Source organism: Phycodurus eques, chromosome 2 (genome assembly GCF_024500275.1).
Source record: "Phycodurus eques isolate BA_2022a chromosome 2, UOR_Pequ_1.1, whole genome shotgun sequence".
NCBI lineage: Eukaryota > Metazoa > Chordata > Actinopteri > Syngnathiformes > Syngnathidae > Phycodurus > Phycodurus eques.
The window spans coordinates 24,614,173-24,632,635 of NC_084526.1; the positions used below are offsets into that span (position 1 = coordinate 24,614,173).

Here is an 18,463-nt window from a genome sequence, read left to right on the forward strand (position 1 = left end):
AATGTGTTGATTTTTTTTTTTTGCTATTATTTATTGATTCATGTTTGACTTTGCAATCACTTTTTCAAGTGTCGTGCAAGTTTAAATCAAATCCATAAGAAAGTTTTTTCAATTGATTTACTGTTTTGTTTGTTTGCATACTGCTGCTCATTATTGGCCACACGGCGGCGGTAGTGGTCTTTGCCTGACTGAAAACACAGCAGTGACATAACTGCGCTTGAATTGAATGATAATGACGTCATATTTAAGGGAACAAAAATACTGCGATATAAATTTGAAAAACTTTTTCTAAAAAAAAGTTAAACGAACAATTTTTGGTCTGTTTCAGTTTATTTTGTTGTATTTCATTGTATTTTATTATAATCCCTCCAAGGGAAATGTACCACTGTACCTCAAGACAGTTCTCATTTAAGTATTGATAGTAATGAACCGAGTACTTTTATTGAAGCTACACATTACGTATATGAAGTAAGTAACAGAGTACATGATGAGGAAGTATTAGACAACACAATGTCAAACAGTTTGAGATTATTAGTCCTTTTGCTGGACTGAGGCATTCATACTTCTAATGAAGGTGCAGTACATTCACACTGGTATCAATACTTTTTTCTCAAGTAATAGAGTATGTAGACAGCATGGGGTCAGTGACCGAGGTTGTCCTTAGAGTGCTATCGACACTTCTACGGGATTAAGAAGGTACTCGCAGTTGTATTGATACTTCTACTGGCCTAACTGAGTGTTTAGTGTGGAAAAGTCAATGCGGTGTGATAACTTGGCTCTTACAGGAGTTTAAAAAGTACAGTACTTAGTCGGTTCTGTGCCAGTTATCTTTCTGACGGAACAAGATTCAGCGAGTAATGTAGTGCTGGAGAACTTGGGAGACAACCCCTGGCAAAAATTATGGAATCACTGCTCCTGGAGGATGATCATCACATGTTTAATTTTGGAGAAAAAAGGCAAATCATGAATGTTCCACAACATTTTTATTCAAAATGACACCCTTCTGGCATTAAGAAACACTTTAAAAAGCAAGAAAAAAAGTGTTGTATTAAAAAAAAATAATAATAATAAAGAAACACACTACATTAGAACTCTTTATCAACCTGGCTCCAACTTCCTCTGATTGCTGTTACCAGCTCAGCTTTGCAGGTCAGAGCCTTGCCACATTGAGCATTTTCTTTCATTCCTGTCACAGATTTTCGATTGGCTTGAGATGACATGACATTGACGTCATGTCTTTCGTGACGGAAGCTTTTTGCTCTATGGCATGCTTTGTCATCTTAAAAAAAAAAAAACGTCATCGCCAAACATCCTTTCAATCAATTGGAATCAGAAAAGTTTCCAAAATCTCTATGTAAACTTGTGCATTTATTGAAGATGTAATGACTGTCATCTCCCATGTGCCTTGACCTCAAATGTTGAGGTCTACCAGGACGCTTCCCTTTTACAACCTTCCCATTTTGTTTTTACTTGATCCAGATATTAGACACTGCTGACTGGAAACAAGCAACCTCTTCTGCAACACTGTGTGATGTTTTACCTTCTTCAAGGATTTTTATAATTGTCTCTGTTGTGTCAATGGACATCTCTTATATTGGAGCCATGATTCATGTCAATCCACTTGGTGCAACAGCTCCTCAAGGCGTGAGCACTCTTATTTAACTGCTGACTAACTGGCAGATTCAATCTGATGTAGGTGTTTGTTTTAGAACTGAAAATTACAAGCTGATTCCATAGTTCTTTCCTCAGAATTGAGCGAGTCCATATTTTTTTCCTTTACTTGCTCCCCACCCAAAACATTATTGTGTCTGAGTACAACAACTTTCTTTCTTGCATGTTTGAGTGTTTCTCCAAGCCAGTTAGGGTGGTATTTTGAATAAAAATGTTTTTAGGAACATCTGTTTGCCTTGTTTTTTGTTTCTTCTCCAAAATGAATCCTCCGGGAGCAGTGATTCCATTTATTTTTATTTTATTTTTTTGCCAAGGGTTGGAGTAGTGCTGTTAGTGTGGTATGTGCTTTTACTGTCATATACAGTATGTAAAGTGGCCCCAAATCTCAGCTATTCGTGGAGGATTTTATTAACTAAAAAAAATTGTGAATAAGTGGGGATAGACCATTTAAAATTTAAAGCAGTGCGGTATCATTACTCTTACAAGAGTACTCTATCAGTTGTATTACTGATGTAATTGAGTAAACAAGTAACTTACTGGAGTACTTGGTGAGTAAATTAGTATTTGTAGTGGTGGTATTTGAGTGTGGTATCTGTAATTTTTTTTTTACTGTAGTAGTAAGTTACTCTTACTCTGTAGTAAGAGTAAGAGTGTGCTTTGTGTGATGTGAGCCATGGGGAGCTTCATGTCTCACAACATCAGTACGCTTACAAGAATAATAAAGTGTTGTATTAGTTGTATTCGTTTAACAGAGTACAGAAATATACAGTGAGGCATTTAGTACTTAGTGTGGTTTCTGCACTTTTACAAACTTAAGAGGATACTCACAGAACTTTCCCAACAGAACATTCTGTTTTCTGTGATATCAGTACTTTTAATGGAATAATAAAGAAGTTTGTGTGGTATAAGTACTTTTGCCGTAGTAACGGAGAACTTGTGGTGTAAAATCTGCACTTTGACAGGTGTAACGCAGAACTCTATTTGTTATGAATCCTTTTACAGGCGTAACAAAGTACTTGGTGATGATGTAATGATGTGATTACTTTTACTGGAGTAACGGGGAACTTAGAGTGGTATGATTATTTTAATCGGAGAAACAGGGAGCTTAATGTGGTGCAAAATCAGCATCTTGACAGGACGAACGCAGTACACAATTTGGAATGAATGCTTTTACAGGAGTATCAAAGTACTCAGTGTGGTATCTGTACTTTACCTGAGTAACAAAGTACTTAGTGTGTTAGGATTACTTTTACCCTGAGTAACATGGAACTTAATGTGGTGTAAACAAAAAAAGCACTTTGACAGGAGTAACGCAGTACATAATTTGGTATGAATGCTTTTACAGGAGTAACAAAGTAATTTGTGCGGTATGATTACTTTTACCGCAGTTAACGGGGAACTTATGGTGTGATGTCAGTGTTTTTACCCGAGTATCAAAGTACTTAGTGTGGTATGTGTACTTTTACAGAAAAAGTGCTTAGTGTTGTTTGAGTAATTGCAAACTTAATAAAGTGTGAGATCAATGGTTCCGTCACAAAGCACTTCTAGTGTAGTATAATGTCGTTAGTGTGATACTGGTAGGAATACTCCAGTAATGTCGTGTGGTAACTCTAACAAGAGTAACAAAGTAGTCTGTTTTATATGAAAACATTTAGTACTTGAGAAACTATTGGTACTTGTAGAAATGGAAAGTGTACACTGTCGCTACTGTAGTGGAGTCGTCAGGGAGATGACAGCGGGATGGGCGCGGCTTCTAGTCCGAGTGTGAGCGTCCTCGATCGGGGAGGATGTGAGGGTGTGAGCGGTGGAGTCACCTCCTCCGTCCCACTTACTCCCTCTTCTTCTTCGTCCTTCATCTTCTCCTTCGTCTTCGTCGAAAGTGGGCGACGGTGAGTGAACTTCAGTCCACTTTGGTGCTTTTCATTCGTGTGTTTGTCGTCCATGTGTCGAAAAACGAGTGTTTTGAGCTCACTGTTGACGTCTTTGGAACCTTGGAAGTGTTTTGATATTTCATTTTGGACTTTTGAGTCACTTGGTCGAGCGAGAACATGTCGTTCTGGATACTTTGGGGAACACTGAAGCAACTCTCGAGTCTGGACCAACCTTGACGCTAGCCTGCTAGCCGCGTTAGCATCATAGTGAAGGAAGGAAGGAAGGAAGGATGGATGCTTCCTCAATCCTCATGTTTTTGCCATAAAACGTTATGTAGACTTGGAATGGAAATATAAATCAACACCATAACAATTGGTGAAGTGTACAGGTCATGTTTTACCATTCTTAATAATAATACTGTATTTGTTGTGATTGATCGATTGATTGGTCATTTCGTTCAAACAAGTTCACAAAACAGAAATACAAATTTACTACATAAAATGTATCCCATACCGAAACACTGTGTACAATCTGCACAAATATATATTATGTACGCCATATATAAACACTTATACATACTGTAAACCTACCGAATTGTTCTTCCCTATGTGCACACAAATTATTATTTTTTAATATACATATTCCTCCATCAGTCCACACACCCTGTGTGCAGCACTTTTTATACGTTCTTTTAAACCATCCTCAATTTGGACATTGCTTTAATTCCCCACTTATACTGTCAAACAGTTTCACACCACAAATTGCCAAACTTTTCCTGGTTATGTTACATTTAATTGTTTTAGTGTTGACCCCTTAAATTATTCTGAAACATATTTAGCATTTTATGTTACTGTATTTTGTTTTTTTTAACCTCATACATTAGTACTATAGTTTGATTAGATGCAGTATCTGTAAATTTTAAGAGATTTGATTTTTAGTGAGTGGATTGGTGTGTTACAGATGTTCTACTTTATGGTCCTTATTGTGTTGTTGTTTTTTGGGGGGGGAGGAGGGGTAGTGATTTTAATGACTCATAAATTCTTGTGGTTGTTTCCCCAAACCTCAGCACAATATTGTAAATATGTTTGAACTAGGGTGCAGTAGAGAGTGTTGAGTAGTTTATGGTCTGGTCTTTCTTTGGCTTTTTTAATGGCCATTTTTCTTGCTAATTTAGTCATGATAATTATAAATGACACTTGCATAGTGCCTTTTTAGGACACCCAGAGATGCTTGCTTACTGTATATTCATCGCTATGGTCATAACAAAGAGTTATAATATTACTAATACTAATTGGGAGGAATTTTAGCGCCTTTCATGATGTTCTTGGTTAGATAAATATGGCTAATATCGGCACATCCTCATTGTCAACTTGAGCCAGGAAAAACCCTGAATATATTTATGAATGAACTTGTAGAATCATGAAAAATAAATATTGACTACTGTCTGAGATTAATATCCAAGGCAGCATTTTTATTTATTTATTTATTAAATTAATTAATTTATTTATTTTTGTTCAAGACCAATAAGCTACATTCCATAGTTTTGCACTTAAAAATATTTTCTGCAGAAAAAAAATCCCCCCCACCAAAAAAAATAAAAAAAATGGTGGAATGTGTCTATTTAAATGACCTGTTCTTTTACTGTATATACTTGTGTACTTAATTGCTCAAAAAAAATATATTTACAATAAATAATGTATCTTTGTTCCTCTATTTATGTCAGTGAGGCATAGTGACTTACAGAACAAATAAATGGTCTTCTATTAGATGGCAGGAAGTTCATACAGTAATTAATGTATCCACTTTTTGTGACATTTTTGTTTTTTGGTTTGTCGTGAGATTTGTAAAATATGTGCCTTGGCTCCATAAAGGTTGGAAATAGTCAGATCATGTATTCTAATCAGTCAGGTCAAACCAACATTACAACATGACAGAAATAATGGTTGCTAACTTACTGTAATTAAATTACTTTATTGTAATTAAATTACTTCACACACACCAAAACTTTAGAGCATGATTCGACAGAACGCCTGCATGTTCGCTTACAACCGTTAGTGCTAGCACTAGCTTACTAGGCTACATAACATTTTGTTGCCTGCTTGCGAGCCGTATCGTAATTACAGTATGTGAACATACCTCAAGGAAGCCTTAAACGAACGTCCTCTCCCGAGTACAGATAACCACCAGCACACGTTTGTCCCCATTTTATTCTTAGAAACACACGGCGTGATCCATTAGTGTTGTTGTCACCATAGTAACGAGTGCATCCGGGCGCGTTTGAGTTGACAAGATAAAGCCCAGTGATCGTAAAAAACAGGATGCGGTGGTATCGGAATACAAGATTTTATTGCAGTAGTCTGACATTTCTTTGACCAATTTTGTCTTGTAGTCTTATCCAGGCATTATGTGTTGTCTGTCCCACACCGCCGACATGTTTTATTTTTAAAATAACTTTATTGGTGGTCAGATATTTACAGTACTACGTCAAAAGACACGCGACAAGGCTAAAAATAAACAAGCTTTTTTATTCAAATATACTGTACATGATGGCGACGCGGAGTAAATGTCTTTTGCAGAGCCCATCAATTGGCGAAATGCAGCATTGTGGTCGACTGGTTAGCACATCTGACTTACAGTTCTGAGGACCTGGGTTAAAATCTGGCCTCACCTGTGTGGCCGGTTTTCGGGGTGCGTCTGTGTGGCCGGTGGACCGCCCTGGGTCCCTCAGTGTGGGACGTGTCCCGTCCACCGGGCTGCTCTCGGGTGGACTCCTCGGCCTTACCCCGCCTCTCGATTGATTGGGTGGGGTCCTCAGCCTCCGGGGTGCAGGCACAGCAAGTACAGGACACTTCTGTCAGTCATTGTGCATGCGAAACGGTGTCAATTCACTTGCATGTGTCCACAGACCCACACTCGTGGGACTTATTCACTGGGTGTGGGGCCACGCACTCATTGCGACAAATAACTTATGAATATGCGAATTGCTTGGGTATCCCCTCACTCACACTCTGGTCCTATAGACGTTTATAATTTACATAGCCACTCCCGCCACACTTCAGTTGTACAGCCGGGTTCACGACCCTTGTCCTGCATGCTTCCTCTCCTGTCCTGTCCTTCCCTCACAGGGTGTAGCACTACTGCCCCATACAACACTCATATCTAATGTGTCATTGTTCTAGGTGTATGATTTACTTTCCTCATCTTGTTTACAGTTAGTGCTTTGTCTTTTGTTGTCTTCTTTTCGCACTCCCTTCTAGAAACCTTGTTGTGTTCGACTGATCAACTGATTTTCAATAAATATGCATTAAAATACTAAGAAACCACAGCGGCAGCTTAAAAAGTCCACTGTGACACAGTAAAACTGTTCCGGCCTAAAAAGGTTACAGATCCTCCTTTCTGCTTGACCTAACAGTCTAACAGGAAAAAAAAAAAAAATAATAATAGTCAATTTACCTGATTTTAAAGAAATGCTGAAAAATCATCCATTTGGCTATCTCACAAGACCAAACAGGATTATTAAACAAAATAATAAATAAATAAAAAATCAGGGATAATACTTTGTAAATGTTAAAAGTTTCATTTAAAAGTTAAAATGATCTAAATTCAGCCTTTTTTGTACAGGTACTTATTTTAATTGGAAAAGAAAAACAATGAATAATTATCGATCTGGATTGATATGAAACACTTATATCTTCATACATTTTACAGCCGTAGCGCCCAGCCCCACTGAGATGTCACATTTGTTAGCTAGTGTTCATAGTTCATATTGCTTCCATTTCCGGCGTCTCTGCAAGTGAACATTTTTTACCATAAAGGTTTTTCATCTTTTACTTTTTTTGATACTTTTTTAAAATGTACTTTCTCCTCCAATTACTTTAAATATTTCTTACACCCAACATATACTTTACCTTAAATTGTTTATATACTGCATTGAGTGGTTAAATATTTGAAGATTTTTTTTCCCTTACATGCCATCATATATTTATACTTCGTGAAATACATAAATATTTACAATTGATAGTTTACATATATTGTATGACTTACTGTAATTATGTTTAAGATGTAATATTTTTTCTTTTCAGCCACTTTTACTGTAAATTACTTTAAATATCCATCCATCCATCCATTTTCTGAGCCGCTTCTCCTCACGAGGGTCGCGGGCGTGCAGGAGTCTATCCCAGCTATCATTGGGCAGGAGGCGGGGTACACCCTGAACTGGTTGCCAGCCAATCGCAGGGCACATACAAACAAACAACCATTCGCACTCACATTCACACCAACGGGCAATTTAGAGTTGTCAATTCACCTACCATGCATGTTTTTGGGATGTGGGTGGAAACCGGAGTTCCCGGAGAAAACCCACGCAGGCACGGGGAGAACATGCAAACTCCACACAGGCGGGGCCGGGGATTGAACGCCGGTCCTCAGAACTGTGAGGCAGACGCTCTAACCAGTCCTGCACTGTGCCACCTACTTTAAATATCCATCCATCCATTTTCTGAGCCGCTTATCCTCACTAGGGTCGCGGGCGTGCTGGAGGCTATCCCAGCTGTCATCGGGCAGGAGGGGGGGTACACCCTGAAGTGGTTGCCAGCCAATCGCAGAGCACATACAAACAGACAACCATTCGCACTCACAGTCACACCTACGGGCAATTTAGAGTCTCCAATTTATGCATGTTTTTGGGATGTGGGAGGAAACCGGAGTGCCCGGAGAAAACCCACGCAGGCACGGGGAGAACATGCAAACTCCACACAGTCGGGGCCGGGGATTGAACCCGGGTCCTCAGAACTGTGAGGCTGACGCTCTAACCAGTCGGCCACCGTGCCGCCTACTTTAAATATGTATATTTGAAATTGAACTATTTGTAGTACTTTACAACCAGCATATTCCTAAAACTGTTGTAATTATTATTTATAATAATTAAATATTTAACTCAATATTTTATTTCCATATGATACTTAAAATAATACTAAAATTGTGTTTTACATTTTTTTCCCTCACAATATACTGTATATATTATTTTCAGTACACCCTGACATTGTAAAGTCATCTTTGTACCTACTGTCTATCAATGACAATGATATACAGTGTTTAATAAGGTGTCTTTGTCTGTTTTTTTTCCCCCCAAGGGATTGTCATTTTATATTATACTATTGTCATAAATGATGCTAAGTACATGACATTGCTTCAAGTGACACATATTTTGTCCCACGTGGTCAAGTTTGGACTGACAATTCCGCTCTTAAAAATAAACGTGTAATTTAAAAGTGATGTGAACACTGCACAAAACAGCACTCTGCACCGCCGCCATGACATCAGAGGAAAAATCTTAGCCAGTAAATGACATCAGCATCATGTAGGGCTGGTTGATATGACCTCAAAATAAAATAATTTTTTTTCCCAATTTTTCAGGGAGTTTGCCGTTTTAAAACCACTAGCAAGATTTGAATGTAGCCACACATGAGCCGCAGCCCTCACTGACGTGCATGAGCACGTCTCAGACATAGCCATTCAGTATGGCATGCAATTATGAAAGTGCGTAGTTGTGATAAATAGTCAGAATGCTGTCCTGCTTCAACAAAATAGCAGCGCTAGTAATACTACGCTAGTATTAGCACTGTAAATGTTAGCCACACGGCTGCTACGTTGGTGGCATGATTTATTCATAATAGAGTGTTACTATAACACGAAATATTATCGGTTTAAAGTTTTATTTTTGGGGGAATGTACAATCATTTAAAAAAATCAAAATGTGGTTATAAACTTACCTGTTGAGCAGAAATGTTGCTAATGTTGCCGTGTCACTTTTGAATGCTCTCAGATGCCTGATGTCTTGCCCCTCTGCTTCTGTTTGCTAATCTTATGCCCAGTTGTTAGTAAACGAAGGGTAGGCATTTTTTATTTTCCAGAGGTGGATCTTCCAAAATACCGTATTTTCACGACCATAGGGCGCACCGTATTAAAAGGTGCAGTCTCAGTTACGGGGTCTATTTCTGTATTTAACACATACATATGGCGCTCCGTATTATTAGGCTCAGGCATGGTAAAACATACGCTAGCTTAAAATGTACGGTAGCATGCAGGCACGCTAAAACAATGTTTTTAAAAAGGCAGCGGGAGCAAAACTGAGTTCGGTTGTACTTTATTGAAGTATTTAACAATGTACTCACGTAATTTTTTTATCAATCCTCATCCACAAATCCATCAAAGTCCTCATCTTCTGTATCCGATATGAGCAGCTGGGCAAGTTCTTAATCAAACACGGCAGGTTCGAGTCAGTCTCGTTGTCGTGCGAAAGCTCGAACAAGCATCCACAATCCATTCACTAAATTGTGGTGTAACTCGCCCGGCACTGCCTCCTAGTCTTAGTAAAGATGTGTTCGCCATTTGTCATCCATGGCTCCCACGCCGCTCACTTCACTTTAAACGCCCTGTTTACACGGATGTCCAGCAGTTCATCAAGCCTTCCGGAATGATGGCAAGCCACTCAGTCGAATGGTGACTTGAGACGCTTCTCCCGGCTGTTCTTTGCTCATTAATCCATTGCTCGAGTTGGAAGACCAACTCGAGTCACCTCGCCTTGTTTTTGCGTTTTTGTTTTTCCTTTTTTTCCGCGGAAACTCAGCTTTGTCTTCTTGACTTGGCGAAGCTCGTTTTCCTGCTTCCTCCACTTGCAAACCATGGATTCGTTGATCTTGAATTCTCTCGCGGTTGCGGCTGCTTGATTCCCATGTTCCTCCGCGTAACTGATAGCTTGCAGTTTAAACTGTGCTTCGTAAGCGTGTCTCTTCCTAGGTGACATTTCCGGGGGTCCTTAGCCAAACCGATGTTGTTTTGAACAATGCACACCCCGGAAATGCTCCCAGTCAGTCAAGCGGTATGAAAAAAAACAACAACAAAAAACACCCCACCGTGGCTTGAGCGTCCTCCTTCATGCACCCTCCCCTGTCCTCAGCCACGTCCGCAGTTTCCTCTGTGTAAGCAGCGTGTCGGGAGGAAATGCTCAACAAAAAACAAAAAAAACTAAAAAAAAAAGTCAAGCGGAGCGCTCATCACACAACATTTATAGATGTTGGAACTCGGTGCCGAATTATAAGGCACCCCGTCCATTTCGGACACAAATTTTAGACTTTTAAGTGCGGCTTATGTTTGTGAAAATATGGCAGTTTCGGAAAGTTCTTGAAGCCCAATAGGTCAGCGCGAGGCTGCTGGGTGACCAGATATGAGTGTGCATGACAAATGATTCACATCTCGTCAGTCACAGCTTCTGTCTCTGATAGGTTGTTTTTTCTCGGGTGCTGTCTTTTTTTTTTTTTTATAAACAACTGCAAAGTGCAAACTCAAATTTAGATTTTTTTTCTACTTCGCTTCGAGAAAAACACCATTATTCAAAACAAGATTTCCTTTTTTTGTTTTTTTACCCTTTTAGGATTTGCATTAATTCTCTGGAAGGATACTTTTTTTCCCCCCAGCATTGACTTCCACACAAACAACAGAAATACAGATTTTTTTTTTTCCTTTACAGATCATGTGAAAGTGCCTCCTCTCAGAAAAATGTTTGTCAACATGTACTGTAAGTGAACACGATTCTTTCAAACACTGGCACTCTCTTAACACTCATTAACGAGGGGTGCTAATATTGCCGCACGAGGTGTTTTCTGGGTTTTTTTTCTATGAAATTCCAATATCTAAGTTGAAAAAAAGTATTTAATTTGTTAAATTAATTTGGACCACCAATTAAAAGATTCTGATGATATAAGTTCAGTACATTTCCATTTATTTCTGAAGCTACTACACAGGTTATGCAAAAAATGGAGTGCCAATAATGGTAAGCACGACTGTAGCATTGTACAAGCCAGGCAAGGCTACCAAGATACAATATTTGCCCCACTGAAGCACATACTTCGGGTCAAAATCTTAATGTGGAAAAGCAATGTATCAATAGGCGTCATGCCTTTGGCAGTGTTCAGCCCCTTGGACTCAGTGATTGCCTTCTACGGAGCTCTTTTCTTGTCATATGCAAAACAATGAAAAGGGTTTCTTAGCGGGAATAGAGTCACTATTTCCTTTTTTGAAAAATTAATTGTTAAATATAGCAACTAAATCACTAAGTTGATAACGCTGACTCTGCTTTTGTAAACTAGGTTCTTTCTGTTCGCAGCTATGTTGTTTGTGTAAGCAGTACAAGTCAGCCGGGATGGAGAAAAAATTCAAATTAATGAAAATGAATCAATAAATCGGCCAGCCCTAGAATCAATGAAAAGACCAGACCAACAACTTTACGAGGCAGAAACCTGTCAAAACATTCACATACATGTGGCAGCATGAGCAACAGGTGGGCAAGTTTAACGGTTTCATGGCAGATGACACATTAATACATCTAATCTTCATCCTGCAGTAGGCTCTTCACAATTAATCGATAAATAATCGATCAAATTAATCGACAACTATTTTGATAATCGATTAATCGTTTAGAGCTATTGTTTAACTTAAAATTGTACAAATCCTTTGATTTCAGCCTCTCAACCGTAAATATTCTCTTATTTCTCAAGTCCTGCATGAAAGCAGACTGCTTATCTTTTGTGTTTAATCAAAATATGAGATTTGCAAACATCTGCTTTTATTTTGGAAAACAATGATCAACATTTGTCATCTTACAGACCAAACCGAACTAAATCCTCATCAATGTATGGAAAAAAAGCTAGTTTAATCTACAACCCCAATTCCAATGAAGTTGGGACATTGGGTTACGTTGTGTTGGGACGCCCCTGCTTATTTCAGCAAGACAATCCCAAACCACATTATGCACGTATTGCAACAGCGTGGCTTCATAGTAAAAGAGTGTGAGTACTAGACTGACCTGCCTGCAGTCCAGCTAAAGATGTACAACAAGCAAGAATGGGAAATAATTCCACTTTCAAAGCTTCACCAATTAGTGTCTTCAGTTCCCAAACATTTATTGAATGTTGGTAAAAGAAAAGGTGATGTAACACAGTGGTAAACGTGACCCTGTCCCAGCTTTTTGGGAATTTGTTGCAGCCATAAAATTCTAAATTCATGATTATTTGCTAAAAACAATCAAGTTTATCAGTTTGAACATTAAATATCTTGTCTTTGTAGTGTATTCAATTAAATATAGGTCGAACAGGATTTGCAACTCATGTATTCTGTTTTTATTAATGTCTAACACAACGTCCCAACTTCATTGGAATTGGGGTTGTACTACGAAATATTTGCAGCCGTAGCTATCTGTGTCAACACGACATATTATCCTCTATTTAAATAGAAGTGACTCTTCAGATAAATAAACAAACTTCACATCTCTCCTTACATGCTGGTGGTATTTCGCTTTCTGTTCTGCCTTTGATACTACCTTTGAAGCCAGAAAATTTTCAGGTCAATTTCAACCCCCCAACCCCTAATTCCCCCCCCCCTCACTTTCTCCCGGGTCGGTTTTGTGAGGTGTTCCTCAAAATTGTCACAGAAATGAGTCCTGGGTGTTAAACTTCATACTCTGGTCAACCCTTACACACAGATGGCTTCCAGCCTCTGATACGAAATCCCAACGAACCCCCCTTTTCTTCCTGTATAGCTGTTTTGCGTGAATGATACCAATGCATGATGGAGTGTTGAAATCGGCCAGTGAATTTTCCGGCTTACGAAATGGTATCAGATGTGTAAGGAGTTAGCGAGAAGCGGTTTAGCACCTGTGACTCATTTAGAAATGAGTCACGGGTGCCTCATTTGTGTGTAAAGGCAGAGAGAAATAAATGGCCAAATTTTGCAGAAAACCCTGTGTGAAAGATGCAAAAACTAATTTCCACCACGCCACCATTCAATACTACTCCATTATTGTTCGTGCCATTTTGACGCCTCGCCGATGTGCTCGGTCAGCAAGGGGTCGACCAATTAAAGACAAAGCCGCAGTCGCTAACGAGGTGGAAGGATGAAAGAGCCAGCAATTACTTTGACCCGTTCTGCTGAGAGGCATCATCAGTACCCTTCAGAACTATTGGCTAATTAGTGCTCGTTAGCACCGTTGATGCTGTACAGTATTTGCTATTTTGTTGGTGGGTTGTTTGATGGTTTGCATGAAACAATTATCAGAAGGTTCTGATTGCCACGTAACAACCTTGTAACATTATCCTAGTACGTAAATAGCATCCAATACAAAGTACAACCCCAATTCCAATGAAGTTGGGACGTTGTGTTAAACATAAATAAAAACAGAATACAATGATTTGCAAATCATGATCAACCTATATTTAATTGAATACACTACAAAGACAAGATATTTAATGTTCAAACTGATCAACTTTATTGCTTTTAGCAAATAATCATTAACTGAGAATCTTATGGCTGGAACACGTGCCAAATATGCTGGGACAGGTGGCAAAAAAGACTGAGAAAGTTGAGGAATGCTCAACAAACACCTGTTTGGAACATCCCACAGGTGAACAGGCTAATTGGGAACGGGTAGGTGCCATGATTGGGTATAAAAGGAGCTTCCCTGAATTGCTCAGTCATTCACAAGCAAAGATGGGGCGACGTTCACCTCTTTGTGAACAAGTGTGTGAGAAAATAGTCGAACACTTTAAGGACAATGTTTCTCAACGTACAAATGCAAGGCATTTAGGGATTTAATCATCTATGGTCCATAATATCATCAAAAGGTTCAGAGAATCTGGAGAAATCACTGTATGCAAGCGGCAAGGCCCAAAACCAACATTGAATGCCCATGAGCGACGATCCCTCATGCGGCACTGCATCAAAAACCGACATTAATGTGTAAAGGATATCACCACATGGGCTCAGGAACACCAGAAAACCAATGTCAGTAAATACAGTTCGGCGATACATCCGTAAGTGCAACTTAAAACTCTACTATGCAAAGCAAAAGCCATTTATCAACAACACCCAGAAACGCCGCCGGCTTCTCTGGGCCCGAGCTCATCTAAGATGGACTGATGCAAAGTGGAAAAGTGTTCTGTGGTCTGATGAGTCCACATTTCAAATTGTTTTTGCAAATTCTGGATGTCGTGTCCTCCAGGCCAAAGAGGAAAAGAACCATCCGGACTGTTATGGACGCAAAGTTCAAAAGTCAGCATCTGTGATGGTATGGAGCTGTGTTAGTGCCAATGGCATGGGTAACTTACACATCTGTGAAGCCACCATTAATGCTGAAAGGTACATACAGGTTTTGGTGAAATATGCTGCCATCCAAGCAACGTCTTTTTCATGGACGCCACTGCTTATTTCAGCAAGACAATGCCAAACCACATTCTGCATGTGTTACAACAGCGTGGCTGCGTGGTAAAAGAGTGCGGGTACTAGACTGGCCTGCCTGCAGTCCAGACCTGTCTCTCATTCAAAATGTGTGGCGCATTATGAAGTGTAAAATACGACAACGGAGACCCCGGACTGTAGAACAGCTGAAGCTGTACATCAAGCAAGAATGGGAAAGAATTCCACCTACAAAGCGTCAACAATTAGTGTCCTCAGGTTCCCAAACGTTTATTGAATGTTGTTGAAAGAAAAGGTGATGGTGATACACAGTGGTAAACATGAGTGGTAAACGTGTTGCAGCCATAAAATTCTAAGTTAATGATTATTTGTTAAAAACAATAAAGTTTATCAGTTTGAACATTAAATATCTTGTCTTTGTAGTGTATTCAATTAAATATAGGTTCAACATGATTTGCAAATCATTGTATTCTGTTTTTATTTATGTTTAACACAACGTCCCACCTTCATTGGAATTGGGGTTGTACTACAACCAAGGAACTTTCACATTTTAACCACTTTTCCACCGAAAGTTTTATATTCTTTTATTTCTTGGTACTTGCAGTTCCAGAAACAAATAAGAAAAAGTTCCTGGACTGGAAAGAACTGCCCCCACTTCCAGGGTTTTCTTTCTAATACATTTTAAGAATGATTTCATATAACAACCCTCCAAAGGTTTTTAGTTCCGGGGTTCTGCAGTCAATATGTGGTGCATAAATACAAATAAATAAATAAAAACAAAGGAAAATAGAAATAATACATTAAGAGTAATATTGGAACAGTGTCAACTGTCGTACAAGTTTAGCCACTGTTAATTGTTAATGTTAAATGCTAAAAATAACCTGATAAAACACAAACTTTTAAAATGAAATTGCTATGCAACCGTCATTCGCCATATTTATACAGAAACATTTTTACAATTTTCAAAATACTCTTTTAATGTTGCTTTAGCTTTTGCTTCATTTTTTTAAATTTAAAACTATTTTAATTAAATTAATTCACAAATTGAATAATAAGGAAAGAGATATACATACAAAACAAACTGTAAATAGTTTTTACAAATGATAAAAATAAACAAAAACCCCTTATGATGACAACAAACGATGGACTTGGTTTTCCCTTACCTGGACACGGGTCACCGGGGCCCCCCTCTGGAGCCAGGCCTGGAGGTGGGGCTCGAAGGCGAGCGCCTGCACCCATGGCGGTGAGAGGAGGTGTGGGTATACTTATTGCCCCCCGGCTTGGCGCCTGTACGTTGGGGTTCACCCCGGTGGACGGGAGTGTAGCCTCCCTCCGCCTTCGGGTGGGGGTACGGGTCCTGACTGTTATTTGTGCCTATGCACCAAACAGCAGTACCCACCCTTTTTGGAGTCCTTGGAGTAGGTGCTGGAGAGCGCTCCCGCTGGGGACTCAATCGTTCTGCTGGGGGACTTCAATGCTCACGTGGGCAATGACAGTGAAACCTGGAAGGGCGTGATTGGGAGGAACGGCCCCTCCCGATCAGAACCCAAGCGGTATTCTGTTATTGTCCTGTGGGGGTGCTTCGGGAGTATGGGGTATCGAACCCCCTGATACGGGCTGTTCGGTCCCTGTACGACCGGAGTCAGAGTTTGGTCCGCATATCCGGCAGTAAGTCGGACTCGTTCCCGGTGAGGGTTGGACTCCGCCAAAGCTGCCCTTTGTCACCGATTCTGTTCATAACTTTTATGGACAGAATTTCAAGGCGCAGCCGAGGCGTAGAGGGGGTCCGGTTTGGTGGCCTCAGTATTGCATCTCTGCTTTTGCAGATGATGTGATTCTTTTGGCTTCATCAAGCCGTGACCTCCAACTCTCACTGGAGCGGTTCGCAGCCAGGTGTGAAGCGGTTGGGATGAGAATCAGTACCTCCAAATCTGAGACCATGGTCCTCAATCAGAAAAGGGTGCCGTGCCCTCTCCAGGTCGGGGATGAGATCCTGCCCCAAGTGGAGGAGTTCAAGTATCTTGGGGTTCACGAGTGAGGGAAGAATGGAACGGGAGATCGACAGGCGGATCGTTGCAGCGTCTGCAGTGATGCGGACTTTGTATCGATCCGTTGTGGTAAAGAAGGAGCTAACCCGAAAGGCGAAGCTCTCGATTTACCGGTAGATCTACGTTCCTACCCTAACCTATGGTCACGAGCTGTGGGTCGTGACCGAAAAGAACAAGATCCCGGATACAAGCGGCCGAAATGAGTTTCCTCCGCAGGGTGTCCGGGCTCTCCCTTAGAGATATGGTGACAAGCTCGGTCATCCGGGAGGATCTCGGAGTAGAGTCGTCAGACCCCCTTAAATTTGTCACTCTTTGTTATATTGCAGCCATTTGCTAAAATCATTTAAGTTAATCCTTTTCCTCATTAATGTACACACATCACCCCATATTGACAGAAAAAAAACAGAATTGTTGAAATTTTTGCAGATTTATTAAAAAAGAAAAACTGAAATATCACACAGCCATAAGTATTCAGACCCTTTGTTCAGTATTTAGTAGAAGCACCCTTTTGAGCTAATACAGCCATGAGTCTGTTTGGTAATGAAGCAACACGTTTTTTACACCTGGATTTGCGGATCCTCTGCCATTCGTCCTTGCAGATCCTCTCCAGTTCTGTCAGGTTGGATGGTGAACGTTGGTGGACAGCCATTTTCAGGTCTCTCCATAGATGCTCAATTGGGTTTGTCAGGGCTGTGGCTGGGCCATTCAAGAACAGTCACAGAGTTGTTCTGAAGCCACTCCCTCGTTATTTTAGCTGTGTGCTTAGGGTCATTGTCTTATCGGAAGGTGAACCTTCGGCCCAGTCTGATGTCCTCAGCACTCTGGAGAAGGTTTTTGTCCAGGATATCCCTGTACTTGGCCACATTCATCTTTTCTTCGATTGCAACAAGTCTCCCTGTCCCTTCAGCTGAAAAACACCCCCACAGCATGATGCTGCCACCACCATGCTTTATGGTTGGGACGGTATTGGACAGGTGATGAGCAGTGCCTAGTTTTCTCCACACATACCGCTTAGAATTAAGGCCAAAAGGTTCTATCTTCGTCTCAGCAGAACAGAGAATCTTATTTTTCACCATCTTGGAGTCCTTCAGGTGTTTTTTTAGCAAACTCCATGCGAGCTTTCATGTGTCTTGGAGAGGCTTCCGTCGGGCCACTCTTCCATAAAGCCCCGATTGGTGGACGGATGCAGTGACGGTTGACTTTCTAGAACCTTCTCCTCTTTCCCGACTGCATCTTTAGAGCTCAGCCACAATGATCCTTGGGTTCTTCTTTACCTCTCTCTCCAAGGCTCTTCTCCCCCAATTGCTCAGTTTGGCCGGACGGCCAGCTCGAGGAAGGGTTCTGGTCGTCCCAAACGTCTTCCTTTTAAGGATTATGGAGACCACTGTGCTCTTAGGAAGCTTAAGTGCGGCAGAATTTTTTTTATAACCTTGGTCAGATCTGTGCCTTTCTACAATTCTGTCTCTGAGCTCTTCAGGCAGTTCCTTTGACCCCATGATTCTCATTTGTTCTGACATGCACTGTGAGCTGTAAGGTCTTATACAGACAGGTGTGTGACTTTCCTAATCAAGTCTAATCAGTAAAATCGAACACAGCTGGACTCCAATGAAGGTGTAGAACCGTCT

At 40.3% G+C, this 18,463-nt stretch overlaps 1 protein-coding gene across 5 annotated transcripts in view; it reads left to right on the top strand.

Annotated features, from left to right (window-relative positions):
* The first annotated feature begins 3,441 nt into the window (after window positions 1–3,441).
* LOC133398795 (myocyte-specific enhancer factor 2A-like) overlaps window positions 3,442–18,463 on the top strand; it is a 52,269-nt gene continuing 37,247 nt past the window's right edge. For 2 of the 5 annotated variants that reach the window (XM_061670031.1, XM_061670035.1), the window contains exon 1: window positions 3,442–3,560. Coding sequence is in view for 1 of the 5 variants with exons in the window: in XM_061670030.1 (XP_061526014.1) it covers window positions 11,861–11,881 (21 nt within the window). In the remaining 4 variants the exon portion in view is untranslated. Of the gene's footprint in view, window positions 3,561–11,071; window positions 11,120–11,804; window positions 11,882–18,463 lie in introns of those variants that run through there. The other 3 variants (XR_009768067.1, XM_061670030.1, XM_061670032.1) reach the window with 2 other exon arrangements.